Genomic DNA, 21,440 nt, shown 5'->3' on the forward strand with positions numbered 1-21,440 from the left:
AACATAGCTCTAGTTTTAAAATGCAACCCCTCACATGACCTAGTAGCCTGCCATGAGCCGGTGATGGAAGAATAGCTTTGATATTTCTAGTTTGGGATTTTGTGCTGCCTAAAAATGCCTCTGCCTGTGTGAAAAACCCATCTTCTCTTTTGCAGAACTGATGCTGAATAAAAATATTTCAGTCACAGAGAACCGATCCTTCCAGTTGGATGTTCTGGTGAATGACACAGAGTTTCATGGCCCTGAAAGAACTGTAATGCTCCACTTCAATGTCTCCATTCTTCCCGTCAGCATTCAGTTCCCTAATGTGACTTACCAGTTCACAGTGAACAGAAACGCTGAACGTTTTGCACATGTAAGGACTATCTTAATTGCTTTTGATTTTGGCATTGTTGGAGATAAACCTTTTAAAAGTGAGACATCTTGGAGGGTAATGTGTACATAAAAATTAACCCTCAGGATTTCAAGAGTGTACAGAAATACCAGATGACATTGTGAATCTGTTCTGACTCTGAGGCAGTGTTACCTAGTGTATAGATCCCTGAGCTGGGATTTAGGAAATATAGGTTGTCATATTAACTCTGCTACTGGCCTGCATGTCACTTCGCTTCTCTGAGTCTCATTTCTCCCATGTATAAAAAGGAGAGATGGAGAAACCTATGTATATTCCATTCTGATAGGGACTGTACAAACACATAGTAAGAGATAATCCCTGCCCCCAAAAGTTTCTGAACTAACTAACAAAGCCTTGTGGCCTTCTGGATCACTGCCATTTATATGTGATCACTGCTTAGAAGAGTTCATGGTCGTTTGCCAACATCCAGTCTGCGTAGCTCCAGAAACCAGCCCCAGGTAATTCGGAAGCAGAGAATTTTTAGCTGGTTGTATTCTGATGTAATCATTCCAGCTGCAGCCACGTCTCCACTTTCTGTGCCAGAGATCAATCTCCTGGTGCTCGATTTAGTGGGACTAGTAAGAACCTGCTAACTTGAATGCTGAATGTGCCCCCAGTTGGCCCCAGTGCTGCTCAATTCACTAACAGTAAGGGAAGCTGATGGGAGCATTTGTTCCTGTCGACCTCCTTGCTGCGAAGACGGCACCAAGCTCGGCTTAAGGTATGTCAACTCCAGCTACGTAAATAACATACCTTAAGCCGACCTTCTGGATCTAGGATAGACCTGGCCTGAGATTTTGAAATGAAATATGGTACTTCTGAAAATGAGCAATGTATTAAAAATGCTTCTGCGCTTGGCTTCATCCTCACTGCATCGGTCCCCTGCCAAAGTCTGAAGTACAGGCAGTCCCCGAGTTACGCGGATCCGACTTATGTCGGATCCGCAGTTACGAATGGGGTTTGCTGCCCGCAGTTACGAACGGGGTTTGCTGCCTCTGAGGATGCCAGCAGCGGGACAGCCGCAGCGCGTCTGGGCTGTCCGCTGCCCGCGTGCTCCGGGGCTTTGCTCCACATCTCCCCAGACCAGGGAGACGGAGAGCAAAGCCGGGGAGCAAAGCCGGGGAGCAAAGCCGGGGAGCAAAGCCGGGGAGCAAAGCTGGGGAGCACGCGGGCAGCGGACAGCCCAGACGCGCCGCGGCTGTCCCGCTGCCAGCGTGTTCCGCGGTTTTGCTCCCAGTCTCCCTGGTCTGCTGGAGACCAACAGACCAGGGAGACGGGGAGCAAAGCAGAGCAAAGCCGCGGAGCATGCGGGCAGCGGACAGCCCAGACGCACCGCGGCTGTGCCGCTGCCCGCGTGCTCTGCGGCTTTGCTCCGCTTTGCTCCCCCTCTCCCTGGTCTGCTGGAGACCAGCAGACCAGGGAGAGGGGCAACAAAGCCGCGTAGCATGCGGGCAGCAGGACAGCCACGGCGCATCTGGGCTGTCCCGCTGCCCCCGTGCTCCATGGCTTTGCTCCAGACGCCTGTGGTACAGCAGCTGGGGCACTGCCGGTTGGTCCCGTAGCGCCGCTCTGGGCAGCACCCCAGCTGCTCTGCCCCAGGCGTCCCCAAGTCAGCCGCTGCTGAAACTGACCAGCGCTGACTACAGGAAGCCCGAGGCAGAGTTTCTCTGCCCCGGGCTTCCTGGAATCAGCCGCTGATCAGTTTCAGCAGCAGCTGACTTGGGAACGCCTGGGGTTCTTAAGTTGAATCTGTATGTAAGAACTGGCGTCCAGATTCAGCCTGTTGAAACTGATCAGCAGCTGATTCCAGGATGCCCGGGGCAGAGCAACTCTGCCTCGGGCTTCCTGTAGTCAGCCGCTGGTCAGTTTCAGCAGCGGCTGAATCTGGATGCCAGTTCCGACTTACATACAGATTCAACTTAAGAACAAACCTACAGTCCCTATCTTGTACGTAACTACCTGTAGATAGTATCATCATTCCTACTTGCTCTTTCCACACAAGCAACAAGGTGGTGCCTACCTGCCACATGGTCATCGCCGCCTCCTTCTATGTGGGCTTCTCCTGGCCTGCATTGCTCTGATATGACAGACTTTCCAGCTGAAAGGCAAAGCACCTGTCCTTGGTGTATGGTCACTAGCGCCTCAGGTAGGACAGGCTTGAGAAGTCAGAAATATGAGGGCGTGTTTCGCACTCTGCACATCACTCCAACCCAAGCCTTGTCAGACATTAAATCGATGTGATGGATCGTACTGTGTACATGATGCCGTCGCTGTATTACAACTGCATCTCTGATGCACCCTGGTCTTGTGGAGGGCCCCCACTTCCAGGTCTCAGTCTCTAGCCACCACCTGGCTCATGACGGAATCCTGTGGTTCTCACATCCTGCACATCCTGGGGGCTGGAGTGCCCGGTGCGAATCGTGATTACCTAGCAGGGCTGACTCAGGCTCATGCCCTGCATTGCCTTCCCTCCAGAGCAATGACAACAGTGACAAGTGACCAAACAGCTCCATGCAAAGGCTTGTTTATTTAGAACAAAGAGAAAGGAGATCTTAAAACAGCTCAGTGCACCACATGTGGCTAGGTGTTTACCCCTCTTATCCATGAGCATTCTAGGAGCACTGCTCCCTATAGAATCTCTTCACAGGGCTGCTCTCTTTCTCAGGCCAGGCCTACACTAGGGGGCGATCTCAAGCTAAGTTATACCACTCCAGCTATGAGACTCCAACTATGAGACTAGCATAGCTGGAGTCTACATGACATCTCCACTGTGAGGGGTTGACGAGAGAAATTCTCCTGTCAACTCCCCGTACTCTTTTTGATCTGATGGAGTACAGGAGTTGATGAGCGCATGATCAGCGGTTGATTTAGTGGGTGTTTACTAGACCCGCTAAATTGACCCCCGGGAGATTGAGCCCCACAGCATCGATCTACCTGTACTTGTAGACAAGGCCTCAGCCTGGGAGAGCTCACTGACACCCCCTTGCAACTCATTCCCCTCCCCCCACAAGACTCAATGCACTTTTAAAATGTTCACAGCCCTTTGGCAATTCCTAGCTCCCGCAAGGCAAGGTTTAGAGCAGGAGAGAAGTTGTTAGAAGCTAGCAAACAAGACCCTTTGTCTTTCTCAGTTATGCTGATGTTTTTATCTGATGTTTTTACAAGTGTTGCTTCCCTGCTTATTGTTCCCATTCTCCCCTATTAAACCAGATCGGGGTGAGCGAATACTGGACTGCGGGCCAGATCCGGTCTGACAGGGTTAGCTCCTTGCAGGCCCCCCAAAATATATTTATCTGTACAGCCACAGGTATTGGCTGATCACCGTCCCAGGCCCAATGGGTCTGCAACACTTCCCACCACACCCAATGGCCAGGAATGGCGATCCACGGACAATGGGGGCTGTGATTTCTGGTATCTGTAGTCATGCAGGTAAATATAGCGGTGGCAGCCAGTCAAGGACTAAGCCTGGTGAACCACCACTGTGTTATTGCCCACCTCTGAGCTAGATCAGTGCAGGAAAGTCATATACAATATTCATAAAATCAGTACATGTGAATGTTCGAGATATTATTACAGATTATTACACCACAACTCTGCTTCTATTAAAGCCTCCATATTAAAATTCGTAGAGCAAACAAATACTTCCTGAGGTTGTTCATCGGACAAAGCTTTTTGGACACTGTTTGCAGTACATTGTGGGAAAGAATGACAACAGTAAAGGGTAAAAAAAAAAAGAAATGGGAAAGATGCTCATACTACCTTCTGCAACGTGTTAATGGATTTCCCCTAGGTAACAACTACTCAGTAATTAATGTGCTTCCTAATTTAACCCTCATTTTAGCTTAATCACCATCATTGCCATTAATAATGCCTTACAGTAACATTTCCAACAGATTGACATTAATCAGTGGTAAATTGCAGTGAAATTCCTGCAGAACATGCCCATTAATACTAAATTAGCTCATTAGAATGAATGTTTTGGAAAGATAAAATGTTTCCAAAACCTTGTCACAAATAGAGACATAAGAAATCCTGCGTAGTTATAACACTCTTGAGACTATCTTGGTTGTTTTTTCCTTTTGTGAAGTAAACTAAATAGTCAAACTTGCAAGTTTATCGCAGAGAATAAAAAGGGAAAGCTACAGATATCATCTGGCTTTCAGTTTAATTTTGATGCAAATTTAGTGTTCCTGGAATGTGCAGCTGGTTTGGAGATAGCAGACTAGGCACCCCACAGACAATAGAAATGCCAGCTTCCCAGCCATTGGTCATCAGGCAGGGACTGCAGCAGAGTTGTTGACTCAAGTCCCACGACTTGAACTCAAGTCTGACTTAAGTCGCCTACACTTCAGTTAGTCTATAAGGTGCCACAGGACTCCTCGTCGCTTTTGCAGATTCAGACTAACACGGCTACCCCTCTGATACTTAAGTCGCCTAAGTGACTCAACTTGAGACTCGACTCGGGTTCATTGTTTGTGACTTGAGACTCGACTTGAGACTTGCTAATTTTGTTAAATCGACTTGGTGAAAAAATTGTCCGAAAATGCCAATATTAATGGCTTGTACAAAAGTGACTTGACATTTTTTTAAATTAAGACTTGAGACTCGACTTGGGACTTGACTCAAAAGTGACTTTAGGGATTCGAGACTCGACTTGACACTTGAACTGTAGTGACTTGAGACTCGACTTGGACTTGACAATGATGACTTGAAGACAACACTGGACTGCAGTGACCATTGCTAACAAGTAGAACGTAGAGTCACCAAACCAATCCAGTCATTGGGAGCTTCACAGAGAATGCCAACAAAGAGGCAAGGTGTGGTGGGTGGCTTTATTTGTGTCACTTGAGGTTTTCCCTCTAGTTTTGCAGACTCTGGTCTGTGAGAAACTTGACTGTAAATACTGTTGCTCACCTGGTGCAATCTGTGAAGAAGCACAGCTCCTTTGCAAGTGACTTTTGTAGTACCAGATTAGGAACCTCTTGCTCTTAGTGGTGTGCATTTACTTTTACTAGCAGCTCCATTGAAACCAATGGGGGAGATTCAGGGGAGTAGCTGCTTTGTCATGTGAATAAGGGATTTCTAATCTGGCCCAGAATAGCTAGAGCTGAACCTGAGCCACATATGAATCTGAATATTGACCCCCTAAATCCAGAGACATTGTTTTCTGTGGTTCTAGCTTGAGCTTTTTTCTGATAGAATTCACTGTTCCCAAGCATCACAAATTAGAGACCGGCACAGAAAGACAATGTGTGCAAGCCACAGACTTTCCATTGTGTTGGAACCATTGAACATTTTGCCTTTGGAATGGAATTACAGCTTCACTTCCTGACATGGAGCCGCCTAGTGTCACTGGATGGCAGTAGTGAGAGGGAAATGATTATGAGAGGAAGAGCTCGGAGTCTCTGGAAGCCAGGTCATTCAGTGCTTGCTGAATGCTGATTCCCGAAGGCATTCTGTTCGGAGGTTTAACCAGGAGGAAAGGGGGATCAAAGCCAGAATGGGAATGGCTTGCTCAGGCGGTGAGGTGTTCTCCTCTCACTTCTGAGAGGTGATTTGAAGGTTCAGAGTGGCCTGACATGAGCCCAAGTTGATGCGAGCAGCTTAATTCCTGAAGAATGGAACTCCGATGTCATCAAAGCATTATGCATAATTCACTATAATTAGCCCCAGCAGTGCAGGGCTGAAACGCCTCCCACTCTAAGGAAAACACAAGAGCTCATTCACTTTCAAGCTGAGGCCATTTTGTCATGTTAGCAGCCAGCTGAGTGGAGTTACAAGAGTGTGACCTGACAGAACCTATGCACCGCATTTAGCTCTTCAAAGGACTTGGAGCCCTATACGCATTTATCTAGACCAATGATGAAAAGCTCATGCTGAGATTTTCAAAGGAGCCCAGGGGAGTTGGGCCCTCAAACCCCACTGAAATTCACTGGAAGGGAGCACCACAATCCATTCCTCAAGCCTTCCAAAGATTACCTGTCTTGTACCTCTCCAGATTAATTTCTCCCTTCCCACCATTTCTGAAAATCAAGGTGTTTGGGTGTTAACGGATTGCCTCTCTTTTAATACCCATCTTGCTTCTTGCCTGAATCCTGCCCTGACATTGGGTCACAGTCCTGCTGCTTACCTGAGGATTTTCTGAGTACGGAGCAGCATTCCCCTTCATAAGGGTTGCCAGGTGTTTGGTATTCACCTGGACAGTACGGTATTTTCACCGCCTGTCTGGTAAAAAAAATCAGAAAATACCAGACACCTAAAATGTCCGGTATTTTCGGTTTTTTTCCCCCTGCCAGGAGGCGAAAATACCAGATACCTGATAACCCTACACATACTCAGCAACCAGGCACAGCTCCCACCCTCCCCCTCGGACCTCAGGTCCCCGGACTCTCCCCAGATTACCTGGTTCTGCAGGGAAGCTGCCTTCTGACTCCGATCAGGAAAACAAGATGGACACCGGCAAAAAGCATAGAGTTTTCTTAAAGGGGCCATGCTGTTTTAATGCTGTTTTATTTGGGGGATTTTTTTTTTTTTGCTTAACTCTTGGGGTCCCTTTTTTTCTATTTTTTTTTCAACAACTTTGGTCTCCCCCCTTTTTTGTTCCCTCAACAGATTTTTTTCCCCAGTGGGTTTTTTTTTTGGTTGGGGGGGGGGGGGGTGTTCAGTATTTTTTTGCTAAACCATCTGGCAACCCTAGCTGTCTGTTTCTGTCCAAATCCAGTGAGGCTACAGTGAAGTATGTTTGAGGTCACCCGTGTTTCCATGAGAATTATTTTACTAGTGGTATAATCCTGAGGTAGAAGAAACATGCTGCTAGACCAGGCCTGGGCAAAATACAGCCCGTGGGCTGGAGCCAGTCTGCCAAGCTGCCGGATCCAGCCCAGAGAGGCAGTGGGGAGCCCTGGGCAGGCTCCTTTGCTTACCCCGAAGCCCAGCATGCTGCTCAGAAATGTGACTGCAGGGCGCTTTCTCTTTGAGTCCGGGGGGGAGAGGGGGGAAGATTCAGATGCTGGGAAGATTCAGATGCTGCTCTCACCCCCAGCATAATCCCATTGGCCGGTTTCTGGACAGACACTGGCCAATGGGAGCTGCCTGCTTGAATAACAAGCAGCCACAAAGCACAACCCTACTGCTTACTCGCTCAAGCACATAGCTGAGCAGGCAAGCTCTGCAAGTCTTTAGCTCGGCAGGCAGGCAGGCAGGCTAGTAAGTCTCCTGGCAAGAACCTGGCTCTGGAACCTCAGCCCCTCCCTTTACCAACCCTCTGCCCCACACTCCTGCCCTGCTACTCCACATGCACCCATACCCTCTCCCAGATCTGGCACCCCAATCTCCTGCCCAGGATCACAGTCCCCTCCTGCCCTAGGTCACATCCCAAAACCCTGCACCCCAGTTCCCTGCTCTAGGTCACAACTACCTCCTTCACTCAAACTCCATCCCAGACCCATTCTCCCTCCTGCACCCTAATCCCTACCCGAAGTTCCCTTTTGCACCCAACCTCCATCCCCGTCCCTGCACCTCCTCCATTATCACCATGGAAAAGTGCGGCCCTTGAACACTTTCCAGACTCTTGGGAGTGGCCCCCATCAGAAATTACTGCCCACCCCTGCACTAGAAACAGAGGAGAGCAGTTCTGCTTGCGGAGCTGCACGAAGGGAAATCTGGCTGTGAAAGAAGCTTCTCTATCCCCTAATGCTCTGCACAGACGTTTCCATCCCCTTCACAGGAAATCTCTCTGGCGGCCAGGCCCTGTGGAGAGAGTGAGAATGACTTAACGGAGGGGAGGAGCAGACAGGGAACACTCAATCTGAAGTCCATATAATAACTGTGGTTAACGCTGCTTGCGGTGGCTTTCATTTTCCCCTGCTGCGCTTTGGAACCATCTTGGCAGGGAATACAGAGCTAAGTCAGTGCCAGTGCAGCCCAGCATCTGCTGTGCTGTCATCCCTGAGAGACTTGCTTCTAGAAGGGACCTTGTATCCAGCCAGGGACTTGAAAGCAATCGCAGCCTTAACTCCTTTAACTCCCCTTCTCCTCCCCGGCTTGTGTGCCTGGCAGTTCCGTGGCAGTCTGCACAGCCTAGCGTCGGGGTTGTTCTATTCCTCTCTGCGCATTCTTCTGCCAGAAAGTACCACAGGGCCCTACGTGATCAGGGACATGAATGGAAATACAGAAATGTAAGCGCAGTAAAATGGGACCTTCCAATACATGCCCAGAACTTCTGGGCCTTTCTCGCTAATCTGAATCCAAGGATGAAGTTTCACCTCAGGAAATGGATTTTCTTAGATTTATTTTTAAACATGCTAGAAGAAGCCTTTCTCCGTGTGCTCGAGGCGCATTGGGCATAAATTTAAAACGAACCATAAGTGTTTTAAATTAAAGATGACCCGCCTCAAATCTCCCTCCACCCTCACCCTTGAAATTGTACCCATGAACAAAGCAAATGCTGTGTTGGGGCTGATTCAAATCTCATTGAAATCAGTGGAAAGACGTAGACGGGTTTTGGATCAGGCACTATATGAATTGGACAGGATACAGGAATGTAAATCCCTGTGCTGCTTAGATAAATAGTTTCAGAATGCAGAATGCTCTAGCATGTATACTACTGTAGGCAGAAATTCCAACAGTAATAATTCTCTCCCTGGTTTTCATTTTAAAATCACAATGCTTAACTGCCACCAGCAAATGGAAGGAGATGACCTTTCTTTTAAAGACTTTTGGATGCTCCTGTTGGCCAGAAACATCTGACTATAGTATTGTGCCACTTGTATCTCAGCGGTGAATAATTAGAACATTGGGATAATACTTGTGTAATTTCTCTCCATTAGCTTTCTGTCTCTTTTCATTAAGAATGCCATCTCTTTTGTTTTTGGAGTAATTACTGCATTGTCTTTGTTGCAGAAAAATATTTTACTCTGTCTAATTTGAAGTTTCAACCTCTCAAGAAGGAAGTTTTAGGTTATACAACTTTCAGAAAGTTTTGAGTTTTCTTAGAATTAAAAAACAAATTGTCTGCCAATGGATATATTGCCCTGAGGTCAGATAAATGATTTCCATTGCAAGCTTTCTCCTTAGTGGTTGAAAATGTGGCTCTTTAGATTGCCCTTCCTAATGTTATTAGTATTACTGTATTTATGATCTGATTTATTGTTGCTCCTACTTCGACTGAGATCAGGGCTCTTTTGTTCTAAGTCACCCTTACAAACACTGCCAGCCCCTGAGGCAAAAAGCCTGCAAGCTAAATAGACAGACAAAAGGTAGGAGGGGAAACAGAGCAGTGAAGTGATTTGACTTGAGTCATGCAGCAAGTTAGTTTCAGAGTTGGGAATAAGTCCAGGTCTTTTGATTCCCATTGCAATACTCTGTCTGGTGGGCCACAGAGCCCTGCTCCATTTTGTGCACACGGAACCTAATTACACAGTTCCTAATGCCAGCGTAGGGTTTTTACATGCACCTATTTGCTCATGTATGCAGCAGGGACACTTTCAAGTTTGGCTTCTGAAGCAGCAACTTCGTTATATCTCCTTGTCGCTCTGAATGCAAACATTGGTTTATTTTGCTCCCTTCTAAAAAGCCCAATAGAGAAGGAGTAAAAAACCTGGTTTTTGCCACATTGCAATTTTTTAAGCCAAAACTCAGTCATTTGGAAAATATAATTTAAAAAATGCTGATTCTGCTTCATTTTCGGTGTGTGTGTGTGAACGCAATGCCATATTCTCAATTCTTAGGTCATTCGTAAAGTCATCTCAGTTTGGTAGAGTAATAAAAAAAAGTCTCTGTGAAGTTTAATAAAGAGAGGGGAAAGGAGAAATCTGTGATATTTTTACAATATAGTTTTGTTTGTTGGAGGAAGGTTGTTTGTTTATTTCAAAGTTAGGGGGGAAAATGGGAGAATTCTGGAACTTAAAAATTTTCTACCGGCTCTATAGCTTGTGAGAAAATAAAAATAAAGACTTTCCTTTTTTTTTTCTTCAATTTTAAGATTGGAAAAAATTCAGTTCATTCTAATTTCCACATCATGCTTTCAACATAGACAGGACTTGATTCTCACTTCTCTCACTGTAAGAGTGTTCCTTGACTTCATCAGCAAAACTGAAAACAGTATCCGGTCCAGAAATTTTAGCACGTGCAGCATGCTTCTATTCATCTGTAGTACTAATGGACCTATTTTGTTCGGAATAACTTGGTTTTGCTGGTTCTCCAATAAAAAAAAAGTAGATTTGGGGGCCTGAGGCTGCCACTGTTTTCCACTCACACGTCCTCTTCTTGTCCATGGGAGTTGCGTGTAGATGAAATGTGTGGAATTATGTCTTTGCATGTGAATAGACACTCTCATAGACTCATTTATAACTAATATAGAAGTATTTTCTAGTGAGATCCCTGTAAAGTATCTATGAAAGAAGCATATTTTGGCTTCTTGGAACTGAATAAGAGACAGAATGATGTCCAAGGATGGGCCACTCGCTTTTGAGTTGGGAGAGTTGGGTTCAAATCCTGCTCTTCCACAGACATTTTGTGTCACCTTGGACAGGTCCATGACGATCTCATTTTCCTGTCTGTAAAGTTGGGAGAATGCTACTTCCCTTCCTCACAGAGGTGCTTTGAGGCTCTCAGATACTGTTATGAGGGGAGTCGTGTAAGAACAGTAGACAGGGAAATGCTGAATGTCGCCCACCAAATGTTATTTAACAAGCTCTAACCTCTGTGAGAGATTTGTGAGGAAGCACAAACTATCATTAATGATACCACTGTGTTAGTGTGGTTTGTGATGTCTTTGTTGTTGTTTGAGCCCAGATAGGTAAAATCTGCATTGAAAACTGCATGAAGTTCTGTGGCGTAAACATCACCTACAGGTTGCTGCCCTCCAATGCCAGTTGCTATGCTGTTGGGATACTTCAGGGCCGGGAGGACAAGTATGGAAGCCTCTATGTGAATGACTCTTCTGTACTACACAGACCTGAATGCAAAGAAGTACAATACACGGTTGTTGCCTCAGACAAGCAAAGTAAGAAGCATGCCAAAACCCAGCTCACTGTTACTCTGGAGGGAACAAGTAAGTATCTGAGGTTCAGGGGAGGAAATCTAGTCAAATTATGTTGGAGTGCGGGCATCAACGATTTTTCTTCAAGGGGGTCCTGAGAACAAAAAGTTGAAAACCAATGTCCAGAGGATATGTGAGGAGAGGTATTGTGTTAGATAGAAAAGGAGTTTTGACAAATGCAATTGCTTTTGTTATAAACCAACATTAGCTCTGTAAGAATCCACACTGTGTGTGTGTTCTATACAGTGTATTTCATCTACCTGTATCCCTCTGCAGTTTTGTCACCTCAAAGCGTTTTTTCTTGCCAGAGAGGAATTTTTATAGTGCATTTGTAACAACCACCAAGGCAGATTTGAACCTGGGATCTTGGGAGCTGACTCTTTTCTTCCACTATTTGATCTGAGGAAGTGGGTCTGGCCCATGAAAGCTCATCATCTAATAAACCATCTTGTTAGTCTTTAAAGTGCTACATAGTCCTGTATTTTGTTTCTTGCCAGAGGCACCTTTCTCCGTATTTCTCCTCTAAATACTCATGCAGAATGTTTGGTATACAGATTTAGGTTTGTGCATAGAGTTGAATACATGCTATCGCAAAGAACAGTAAATGAGCCATTTCGCTTCCTTGTAATAAATATTCACTGTAGTGCATATGTAGCAATAGACACTCTCTCCTGGACTGAAGTTTAAAACTTCAAATCCACTCTGGAGGCACTGAAGTTATGCTAGATGCTTCTCATTTTGTTGTTCATGCTGTAGTCATAATCAGGCTGCTTAAAACCAGGCAGGGGAACATTACAGAAACAGATGGAGTAGACAGAATGGTAGTACGTGTACTCTATATTAGGGTTAAGTTCTCTTCCATTTGTTTCTTTTTTATACTTTCCATAATGTTTATGTCCTTATGGTAGCCTCAAAATATGTAACTCATGATTCTGCTGCACAAAGATGTCACTGTGAATTCAAATGGGCTTGAAACCATTTTTATTGTATTTATTTTTGCTGGTATATTCATTTTACTCAATCGTTGTCTAGTATTTACCACACTGGGCTCGTTGTAGCATAAGCATGCGGGTTTAAACTTCACAGAAAAGGGAAGATCTGTGTAAGTAAAATGCTGTAACATCTCCCTGGGTTACAAGAACAGACTAGGACTATACTGCAATCTACTAACTAAACCATTAGGTACTTTTTAAGGGCTTGTCTTCACTTACTAGGAGATCGATACTGTGGAAATTGATCTCCTGGGGTTTGATTTAGTGCACGTAGTAAGGACCTATTAAATCAATCACTGATTACACTCCCATAGTTAACCACCAAGTTGTGAGGAGGAAGGGAAGTCAACAGGAGAGTTTCTCCCATCAACTCCTATAGTGGGAAAGCCACAGAAATTCGATGTAGCTGGAGGTGTATATCTTAGGTAGACTTTCTCCCCTAGTCTAGTCCTGGACTTTGAGAACTCTTGTGCAGAACAGTTAACTCCCAGCCATTGATTGCCCCATTCCTTTGAGTTATGTAATAATGTGACCTCGGAATTTAAGTGTGGGGGGCAGGCTGGGGAAATGGACATGGAGGATCAGTAGTGACATTCCTCTTGCCAGAGCTTTGTGTTAGCTGCAGTCAGAACCTCGCCTTGCCATCTGTTGTTTGCTGGCCCAGGGTCACACTAGTGCAAATTCCAAGGCTCATGCCTTCATCAGCTGTTTTATTCTGAATCCATTGCTTGTATAATGAGTATGTTAGTGCATCATGTTGCCCAGGTATAATTCCAGGCATTATGCCCAGCAATCAATAGGGCTGAGGACAGATAATGCCAGCCCCTTGGGAAAGGTGCAGAAGTAGGGAAGCGGCTCCGAGCCCCGCCCTCCCAGAAGGGCCTGGGTCTTAAGCAAAAGGGGTGGGTTGGGGGCTAGCCTCTCCCTCCCAGCCTTTCTGCACTGTCTTGACTGTGCAGCCCGAGGCTCTGGCTGCAATTTAAAAGGGCCCAGAGCTCTGGCTGATGTCACAGCTGCAGGAGCAGCAGCAGCTGGGAGCCACAGGCCCTTTGAAATGACCAGGCAGCTTCCCCCCTTGTGCCCCCTCTGTCAGTGGCCTTGGCAATCAGAGCAATTCTGCCATCCCCTCCCCTATGATACTGAGTGGGGAAAATGTGACCAGTCTTTCTTCTAAAAATACTCAGGGAGAGGTCCTCAGAGTCAACTGTGAGCTCTCATTTTTAACCTAGAAAAAGGAATTTCTCCTTCTTTTAGCCCAGCTGCCTTGCATGTGTATTCACCTCTGCCGAGCCATCTGCTGAGGCCTCACAATCGCTTGCTTCCGTTCCATGCAGTTGTAAAGAAAGAAGAGGACTGCCCTGAATCTTGTGCAGTTAATAAGCATCGGGCCGAATGTGAAGAGTGTGGAGGTGTCGGCGTGCTAACAGGAAAATGCCAGTGGAGACAGGGAAGTGGAAAAGGTACCCACTTGCACTGCACGATTAGCCAGATTGTCAGCTGATGTTAAATTAGAACAGCTCCATCGATTATAATGGAATTGGGCTGATCTGTGCCAGTAGAAGAGCTACCCATAGCATATTAAATCACCCAGAACTTTTAGTATAAATAATGCACAAATTAAACCTGCTGAATCGAGGACAGCAGAGTTAAGGGACAGTCATCATCATGAACCCAGTCCCATCACAGCACCTGCAGGTACCAAATCAGCAATCAAATACAATCTGTGGGATGCAGCATAACCCCTTGCAATCTTGAGCTGAGGCCATGTCCCCACTTATCAAAGAATCAATGCTCTGGCAATTGATCCTCCGGGATTTGATTTACTGGGTCTAATAAAGACCTACTAAATTGAATACTGAGGGCACCCCTGTTGGTGCCAGTATTCCTTGCTGTTGGAAGAGTAAAGGAAGTCAATGGGAGCCTTTAGCCCATTGACCTCCCTCTGTGAGGACACCCCAGAAAATCTATGCAAGGTACATCGACTCCAGCTATGTAATTCACATAGCTGAAGTTGCATATATTGCATCAATTTCTTCTGCCAGCGTAGCCCTGCCCTGAGTGTGGAACAACTCAAGTTCTACACAATCCCACCATTCAATGTGACCTGCAGATACTGGCTGGTACAAGAGAGGTCTCAGCTGGAAATGACTGCCCAAATGAGAATGTAGGTTTTGTAATGCTTACTGAAGATTGCTTATGTGAGCAATGATGGTATTCTTAAGTATTCCATGGCAAACTTGATGTTTTACTCTTGTCCTTCCATCAGTATTGCAATTTCCCCCCAACTATTTGCAAGTCTTATGAAAATATGTTTAAAAAGAGATCAACAGTTTTGAAGGCCATAATTCATGCTCAGAGTGTCTGATCTACCTTTGTGGCAAATGACAGGCCAGATCATTATCACTGAAACTGATGGTGCAGAAAGGGCTGTCAAATGTACAAAGTAGGCAAACTGAAAACATAGTGAAACACATACAGTAAAACTCCAATAGTCCGGCATCCAATAGTCCGGCACTCCTGATATTCCGGCATCAAAATGGCAAGAGCCTAGTGAGTGAATTTCGGCAAAAAAAGAGTCACAAGATAACAGCGGCAGCAGCTGAACTGAGCAAAAAGGGTAAAAAAGGCTTAAAAAAACTAAAACATTACAGTATATGGTATGCACAATAAAAAGGGTTAAGAACACTTTATATACAGTATATAATGTATACAGTGTATATATATAACCAGCTTATAGTACCTCCTGATAGTCCGGCATATTTGATAATCCGGCACCACCTAGGTCCCATAGGTTCCGGATTATCGGAAGTCTACTGTACTAGTGTATCACTTACTGTTATCATCATCTTTCATATTAGCTTTAAAACCAGCAGATAGAGAATTTATAGACAGAAGTGTGATTATTATTTTTTTAATTGGCACAGCTCTTTTAAAATCTGGCCTTGGTGTGTCAACATGCCCCAAGAGAGTGCAATGAACTTCTCTTTTAAACATTGTGGTATTTGGACTGTTGTGTGTTTGTATGTTCTCAGGAATCACCACAAATTATTCTACCTGCACCCCAAGCATCAGGACTTGTCCAGATGGCACCTGTGATGTTTTAGAGAGCAAAGATCCATCGGTGTGCCCTCAAGATTGCACAAGTATGGATTGTTTTAACGTCAGTATAAAATATAATACATATAAAATATTAATTTGTGTGTGAAAGCTGTGCAATATTGGTCCAGGCTCTACTTTCTTGTGGCCAAGTCCTTTTTAAAACGGTGGATACATTAAACACAAAAATCTCTATTACAGTGTTACAGCTGTCTTTTAGCTGATGTTTGAGTTGTGCAAAGTTCCAAGTTTTGGGCCCAATCTTGCACCCTTTACAGTCAGGGTACCTCTAAACTAAATTTTTTTTTGAAAGAGGATAAAAAAAAGAGGATCTTCTTCTGATCTCACTTTCAAAAGTGAAAGTAGTCTGTACGTGTTTTTTTCGGAGAAAAAAACGTTTTTTGAAAAAAACGCGTAAACCTCATTTTTTAAGGAAGAGCAGTTTTTTTTTCGAAAAAGAGGTTGTTTTTTCTGAAAAACGCATCCAGACTACTTTCACTTTCGAAATTTGAGATCGGAAGAAAATATGCAAATTCCCGGGGAATTTGCATATCCTCTTTCGAAAATAAAATGTTATCTAGACATAGCCTCAGTAGCCAATCTCTTAGGGCACTAGGAAATGATTATGAAATAACTACATTTGAAATGATAACTCCCAAAATAACTATTTCAAAATAAGCTTATTCCGCGAGGAAAATAGGAGCACAGATTTCAAAATAATCAGCCCGTTATTTTGAAATAATGGGCTTGGTAGTGTGGACGCTCCACTTATTATTTCAAGGGGGTTATTTTGAAATAACTCCCTAGTCTAGAGCAGGGTTCACTGAATTTATTCAGAGCATGATTGTGTCTCTGGTTTTCTCAGGGATTGTCTCCAGTGTTAGGCTATGTCTACACTAGGGCTGTGTCTACATTGGCATGAATTTCCAGAACTGCTTAAAATGGAATACTATTCCGTTTTCAGTTTTTCCGGAAAAGGAGCATCTACATTGGCAGGCTGATTTTCCGGAAAAGCCCTTTTTCCGGAAAAGCGTCTGTGGCCAATGTAGACGCGCTTTTCCGGAAAAGAGCCCCGATCGCTATTTTCGCGATCGGGGCTTTTTTCCGGAAAAGACTACGGGGCTGTCTACACTGGCCCTTTTCCAGAACAGTGTTCCGGAATAAGGACTTATGCCCGAGCGGGAGCAGAATAGTTTTTTCCGGAATAGCGGCTGATTTTGTACAGTAGAGCATCGTTGCTTTTCCGGAAATTCAAGGGCCAGTGTAGACAGCTCGCAGCTTATTCCGGAAAAGCAGCTGATTTTCCAGAATAAGTGGCCCAGTATAGACACAGCCTAGGAGATTATTTCAAAATTACTAAATTTGACTTCTGTGCACCAATGTTCCCTCTAAGCTACGCAGCAGCACAGCTTCACAAGTGATTAATCAGCCCCGTCCAGTCAGTCAGCTGTATATACAAATTCAACCTTGGGGGACTTGTTTCAGACTAAGGTCCTAGTGTAGACCAAGCCCCGGTCTGTATCAGATGGGGGAGAACTCCTAGCACATACCAACATGTTCCACACTAATTGGCCCTGCTGGTGTTCACTAGGGAATTTTTAGTACATACCAACAGGATCCACATGGGCCAGGTAGTATGCAGCATGCTGGTGCGTATTAGAATTTACACCCCAGCTGATACAGGCTGAGACACGGTATAAATAAAACCTCAGTGGATCTTATCTCTGTGCACAAAACATAAACTTTAAAGTGGCAGAAATGCTTCAGGAGATCCTAGATATTTTACTATAATCTGAAAACATCTTCACTGGTGATAAGTGAAATCAGCTGTCATTTTACAAGCAGCAAATAATGTGTTAGAGGCTGCGTCCCCAAAATCTGTAATGTTGAACATATGTGGTGTCAGATGGTTTGCTTGACAGAAGGCTGAAAGAAATGGAATCTTGTTAGGCAATAGAAAAAAGCAAGTAACACAAGCTTTCAAGATGTTATGTACCCCATCTTGTTAACACATGAATTGAGAGTGTTGTTATAAATTTGAGTACTTCAGGATATGGGATTGGTGCTCATAGCCAATATGTTTACAGATGGAGAAATTAGGGCATTTCAAGAGTTCAGATGTGCTGACAAAGTACTGTTATCTCTGCTTTTACCAGCAGAAGGCATTTCTTTGGCAAAAGCAATCAACATATCATAAAATCTTGGATGCAGTAATGCCAAGAACGTTGTGTATATAAAGACAGCTGCTGCAATATTTATTTTTATCATTCATCTAACATTTTGCTGGGCAGGCACTTGGCACTTACATCCCCAAAATTATATTTTCATGCACTCCCAGATGCCACTTGCAATGGGCTCTTTCAAGCTAAAGCTATTGGTTCTGCTATTGTAACCCTCAAGCTCAGGTAACCTGTTTAGGTACTAAATAAGACACCTTAATAGAGTATGACATACAGTAGAGATAATACTAAATGGTAGCTGGGTGGGGGAAGGGGGTGTTTCGGGACTGGCTGTGCCATGAGAACCCAGCTAAGAGATTTTGAAGGGGTTTCTCCAGACCAACAATTGTAAATTCAGCTGTAAGATTAGATTCTACAGAACCTGAACTTCAAAGAAAATGGGATCACCTTTTGTCTTCCCTGGTAATCTAATCATCCAGCCTTCTCTGCTTCCATCTCAACTGCAGTGTTTGGTCAGAGCAAACGGTTGTCAGAACAACAACTAGAACCCACATCTCCGGACCACCAACTCCCTGCTTTGGCCACTCAATGGCTGTCTCCCACATGTATAAGCCACAAAACAGTCCCAGAGCAGCAGAAGGAGAGAGAAAAAATGAAACTATTTCAGGAAGATTTTGGAGTGTTGACAAGGCAGTGGGAATCAACATTAAATAATGGATATTCATATTCAACATTTAAAGGCCATTTTAAATAAAGGACATATCCACCTATTGTTTACATATGAAGTAAAGACATAATCCAAAATAAATTCTGTGTCCTACATCTATTTTATCTATCATACTTAAGTCTATAAACTAGATCGTCTATAACAGCAGTAATTGCTAATCAGACTAGTGAGCCCAGAAATAGTATTCAGGTAGTTTTCACGTTCCCCTAATCTCTTTACTTTACCCATCCAGAGACCTTTTGTCATTTTTGCCACTTAGTCTGAGCTGCACTGGCAAATTTCAAATACTTGAGGGGGTAACACCGCAAAAACACATGAGTGGAAGAATCTTGTGCTTTGCTTTTTAACTGCTGTGTGGGAATCTGAGCTTGTGTCTGTATTTCATTAGCTGGAAACATCATTGGTGGGCATGAGAGAGGCATTCACGGAATTAAGTCAGGACATGGGATTTGTTACTGCTTCCCGAGACATAACTGCTACTGCGAGAAAGATGATATTAAGGGTAAGTCTAAAGATTATTAGCTGGTTTTACCATCTTCTTGCTCTTATGTCACTAACCTTTCCTACTGTATACAATACTCCTGTCTCTGATATATAAAACCATCCAAACTCATTCACAAGAATTATGTTCATATTCATGGCCTACCAGTATACAAAGAGGCTGTGTCTAGACTGCATCCCTTTTCCGTAAAAGGGCTGCAAATTAGACCTATCGCAATTGCTAATGAAGCGGGTATTTAAATCCCCCCTGCTTCATTAGCATAAAAATGGCTGCCACTTTTTTCCGGCTCAGAGCTTTTCCGGAAAAAAGGGCCAGTCTAGACGCGGATCTTTCGGAAAATAAAGCCTTTTCCGAAAGATCCCTTATCCCCTATTTTAAGAGGAATAAGGGATCTTTTGGAAAAGGCTTTATTTTCCGAAAGATCCCGCATCTAGACTGGCGCTTTTTTCCAGCAAAGCTCCGAGCCGGAAAAAAGTGGCAGCCATTTTTATGCTAATGAAGCAGGGGGCATTTAAATCCCCGCTTCATTTGTAATTGCGATATGTCTAATTTGCATCCCTCTTACGGAAAAGGGATGCAGTCTAGACACAGCCAGAATGAAGAAAGGAGCTCCTGGATTTGGGCATTTCTGAACCCCCATGGATTTTGTCCATGTGTTCTCTGCAAAGTGCTCCCCCCCATCCAGTGTTGCACAGTACACTGCTTGGCTACTCCCACAATCCCCAGAGATGTCTACATTCCAATGGACTGTAGCAGGGACTCATAGGCTGAAATGTTCAAAGTTGATTAGGAAATCGCTTTCCATTGGGCTGGAGTTTCTGCACCCCTTGTGAGCTTTAAAAATCACAACTACAGAATGCAGAGATGGGAGAAGACTGTTGTGGAAGATGCTGGGGTTATCTGATCCATTCTAGGATTGCTATCCTGTCCTGTTTTCACTGGAAGGCACAATGGGAGCCCCTGCCAAAGGGAAAGTAATGATTGTTTTTGTAATGAGCCTTCCCTATGAAGGACTTGTGGCACCAGCCAATATATTATAAAGCGAACAGTAAAAAACAAAATGAAAACAATAATACGACGAAGAACCCCCAGTCTGAAAACAGAGGGGCGTCCCATGTAGAAAAAAAGGGAAAAGTGAGACTTATAACATCCCCCCACAGTGCAAGGGGATGCACTAGATAGCCCTACAGCTCTATGGTTCTGTGATAATCTACACTTCTGGAGAAAATGTTAGTTGCTGGGGAAGTGGATCTGATATGAATATCAAGGGGACTGTGTTCCTGGGGTCTGCAATGGTGTCAGCAAATGAATACATGATAGGATGAGTCTCAAGCAAGAAGTCTCAGATGAAGCCAGTACCTTTAGTACTATGGGCTATAAATCAAGTTACAGTTTTAAGAAGCATTTAAGCCTGCAATTGCCTAAAGATCTTAGAAAAACAGGATTTTGCTGCTGCATGGGTATGCGCAAGTGCGCCACTTCTCCCTTCTATGAGAATTAGATCCAGGGTTTTAGTGCAGCTTATGAAATGACATTCAATTACATTTACATTATACCAAAACGTCTAAGTAGATGCCGTTGTGAATGGTCACTACCTCCCAAAAAGGGGCGTGGAAAGAGATAAGATGGGGAAAAAATTGAAAATGAAACCAGCAGAACTGTAACCAACTCCCTGTCTGCCCACAGAACCACTGTGTGATGACGTATGCAAGACCGTGATTGCAGGAGCAGTTCTGCTCTCCTTCATTATCTCAGTGCTGCTCTCTTCTTATTTCATCCACCGTTACCACAAGAATTCTCCAAAGCCACCAATTGCCTCAGCCGAGATGACCTTTCGGCGCCCAGCTCAGTCCTACCCCATCAGTTACTCTTCTACAAATGTTCGTCGGCCATCTCTGGACTCGATGGAGAACCAGGTGCCTGTGGACACCTTTAAAATACCCGTAAGATTTTATTTTACTTTTTCAATTACATGCTAATTTGGCTTGGCTCTCTCGTTTTGCCATAAATTGGGTTTGCTAAGGAAAGTGGTGTGTTGTCTATTGAATACATTACAATAGTGCCTCAAACTTTATTGTGATTTGAGGTGGCATCGTGCTTGACAAACTTTAAAGGAGAAAATCTGGCCCAATTGACTGCAGCAGGCCTAGGATTTCACCTTTAGTTAGAGAAAGTCCTTCCCCAAAAGAATAGTGATAAAAACGTAGCCGTGTTAGTCTGGTGTAGCTGAAACAAAATACAGGACTATGTAGCACTTTAAAGACTAACAAGATGGTTTATTAGATGATGAGCTTTCGTGGGCCAGACCCACTTCCTCAGATTGTCTTCCACTATTTGATCTGAGGAAGTGGGTCTGGCCCACGGAAGCTCATCACCTAATAAACCATCTTGTTAGTCTTTAAAGTGCTACATAGTCCTGTATTTTGCTTCCCCAAAAGGTTTGCTGTCATTGAGATAAAACAAAAATCGCACCCCTGGAGGGAATACAGCAAAGGTGTCTAAGGAATG

At 44.4% G+C, this 21,440-nt stretch overlaps 1 protein-coding gene across 3 annotated transcripts in view; it reads left to right on the top strand.

Moving 5' to 3' along the window:
• The window catches only part of RET (ret proto-oncogene), a 147,871-nt gene that overhangs the window by 96,374 nt on the left and 30,057 nt on the right, over window positions 1-21,440 (top strand). For all 3 annotated transcript variants that reach the window (XM_075934775.1, XM_014569202.2, XM_006114405.2), the window contains exons 6-11: window positions 156-355; window positions 11,189-11,447; window positions 13,762-13,887; window positions 15,460-15,570; window positions 18,819-18,932; window positions 20,619-20,875. In XM_075934775.1, coding sequence (XP_075790890.1) covers window positions 156-355; window positions 11,189-11,447; window positions 13,762-13,887; window positions 15,460-15,570; window positions 18,819-18,932; window positions 20,619-20,875 — 1,067 coding nt within the window. The remainder of the gene's footprint in view (window positions 1-155; window positions 356-11,188; window positions 11,448-13,761; window positions 13,888-15,459; window positions 15,571-18,818; window positions 18,933-20,618; window positions 20,876-21,440) is intronic.

This window comes from Pelodiscus sinensis, chromosome 8 (genome assembly GCF_049634645.1).
Source record: "Pelodiscus sinensis isolate JC-2024 chromosome 8, ASM4963464v1, whole genome shotgun sequence".
NCBI classification, from domain to species: domain Eukaryota; kingdom Metazoa; phylum Chordata; order Testudines; family Trionychidae; genus Pelodiscus; species Pelodiscus sinensis.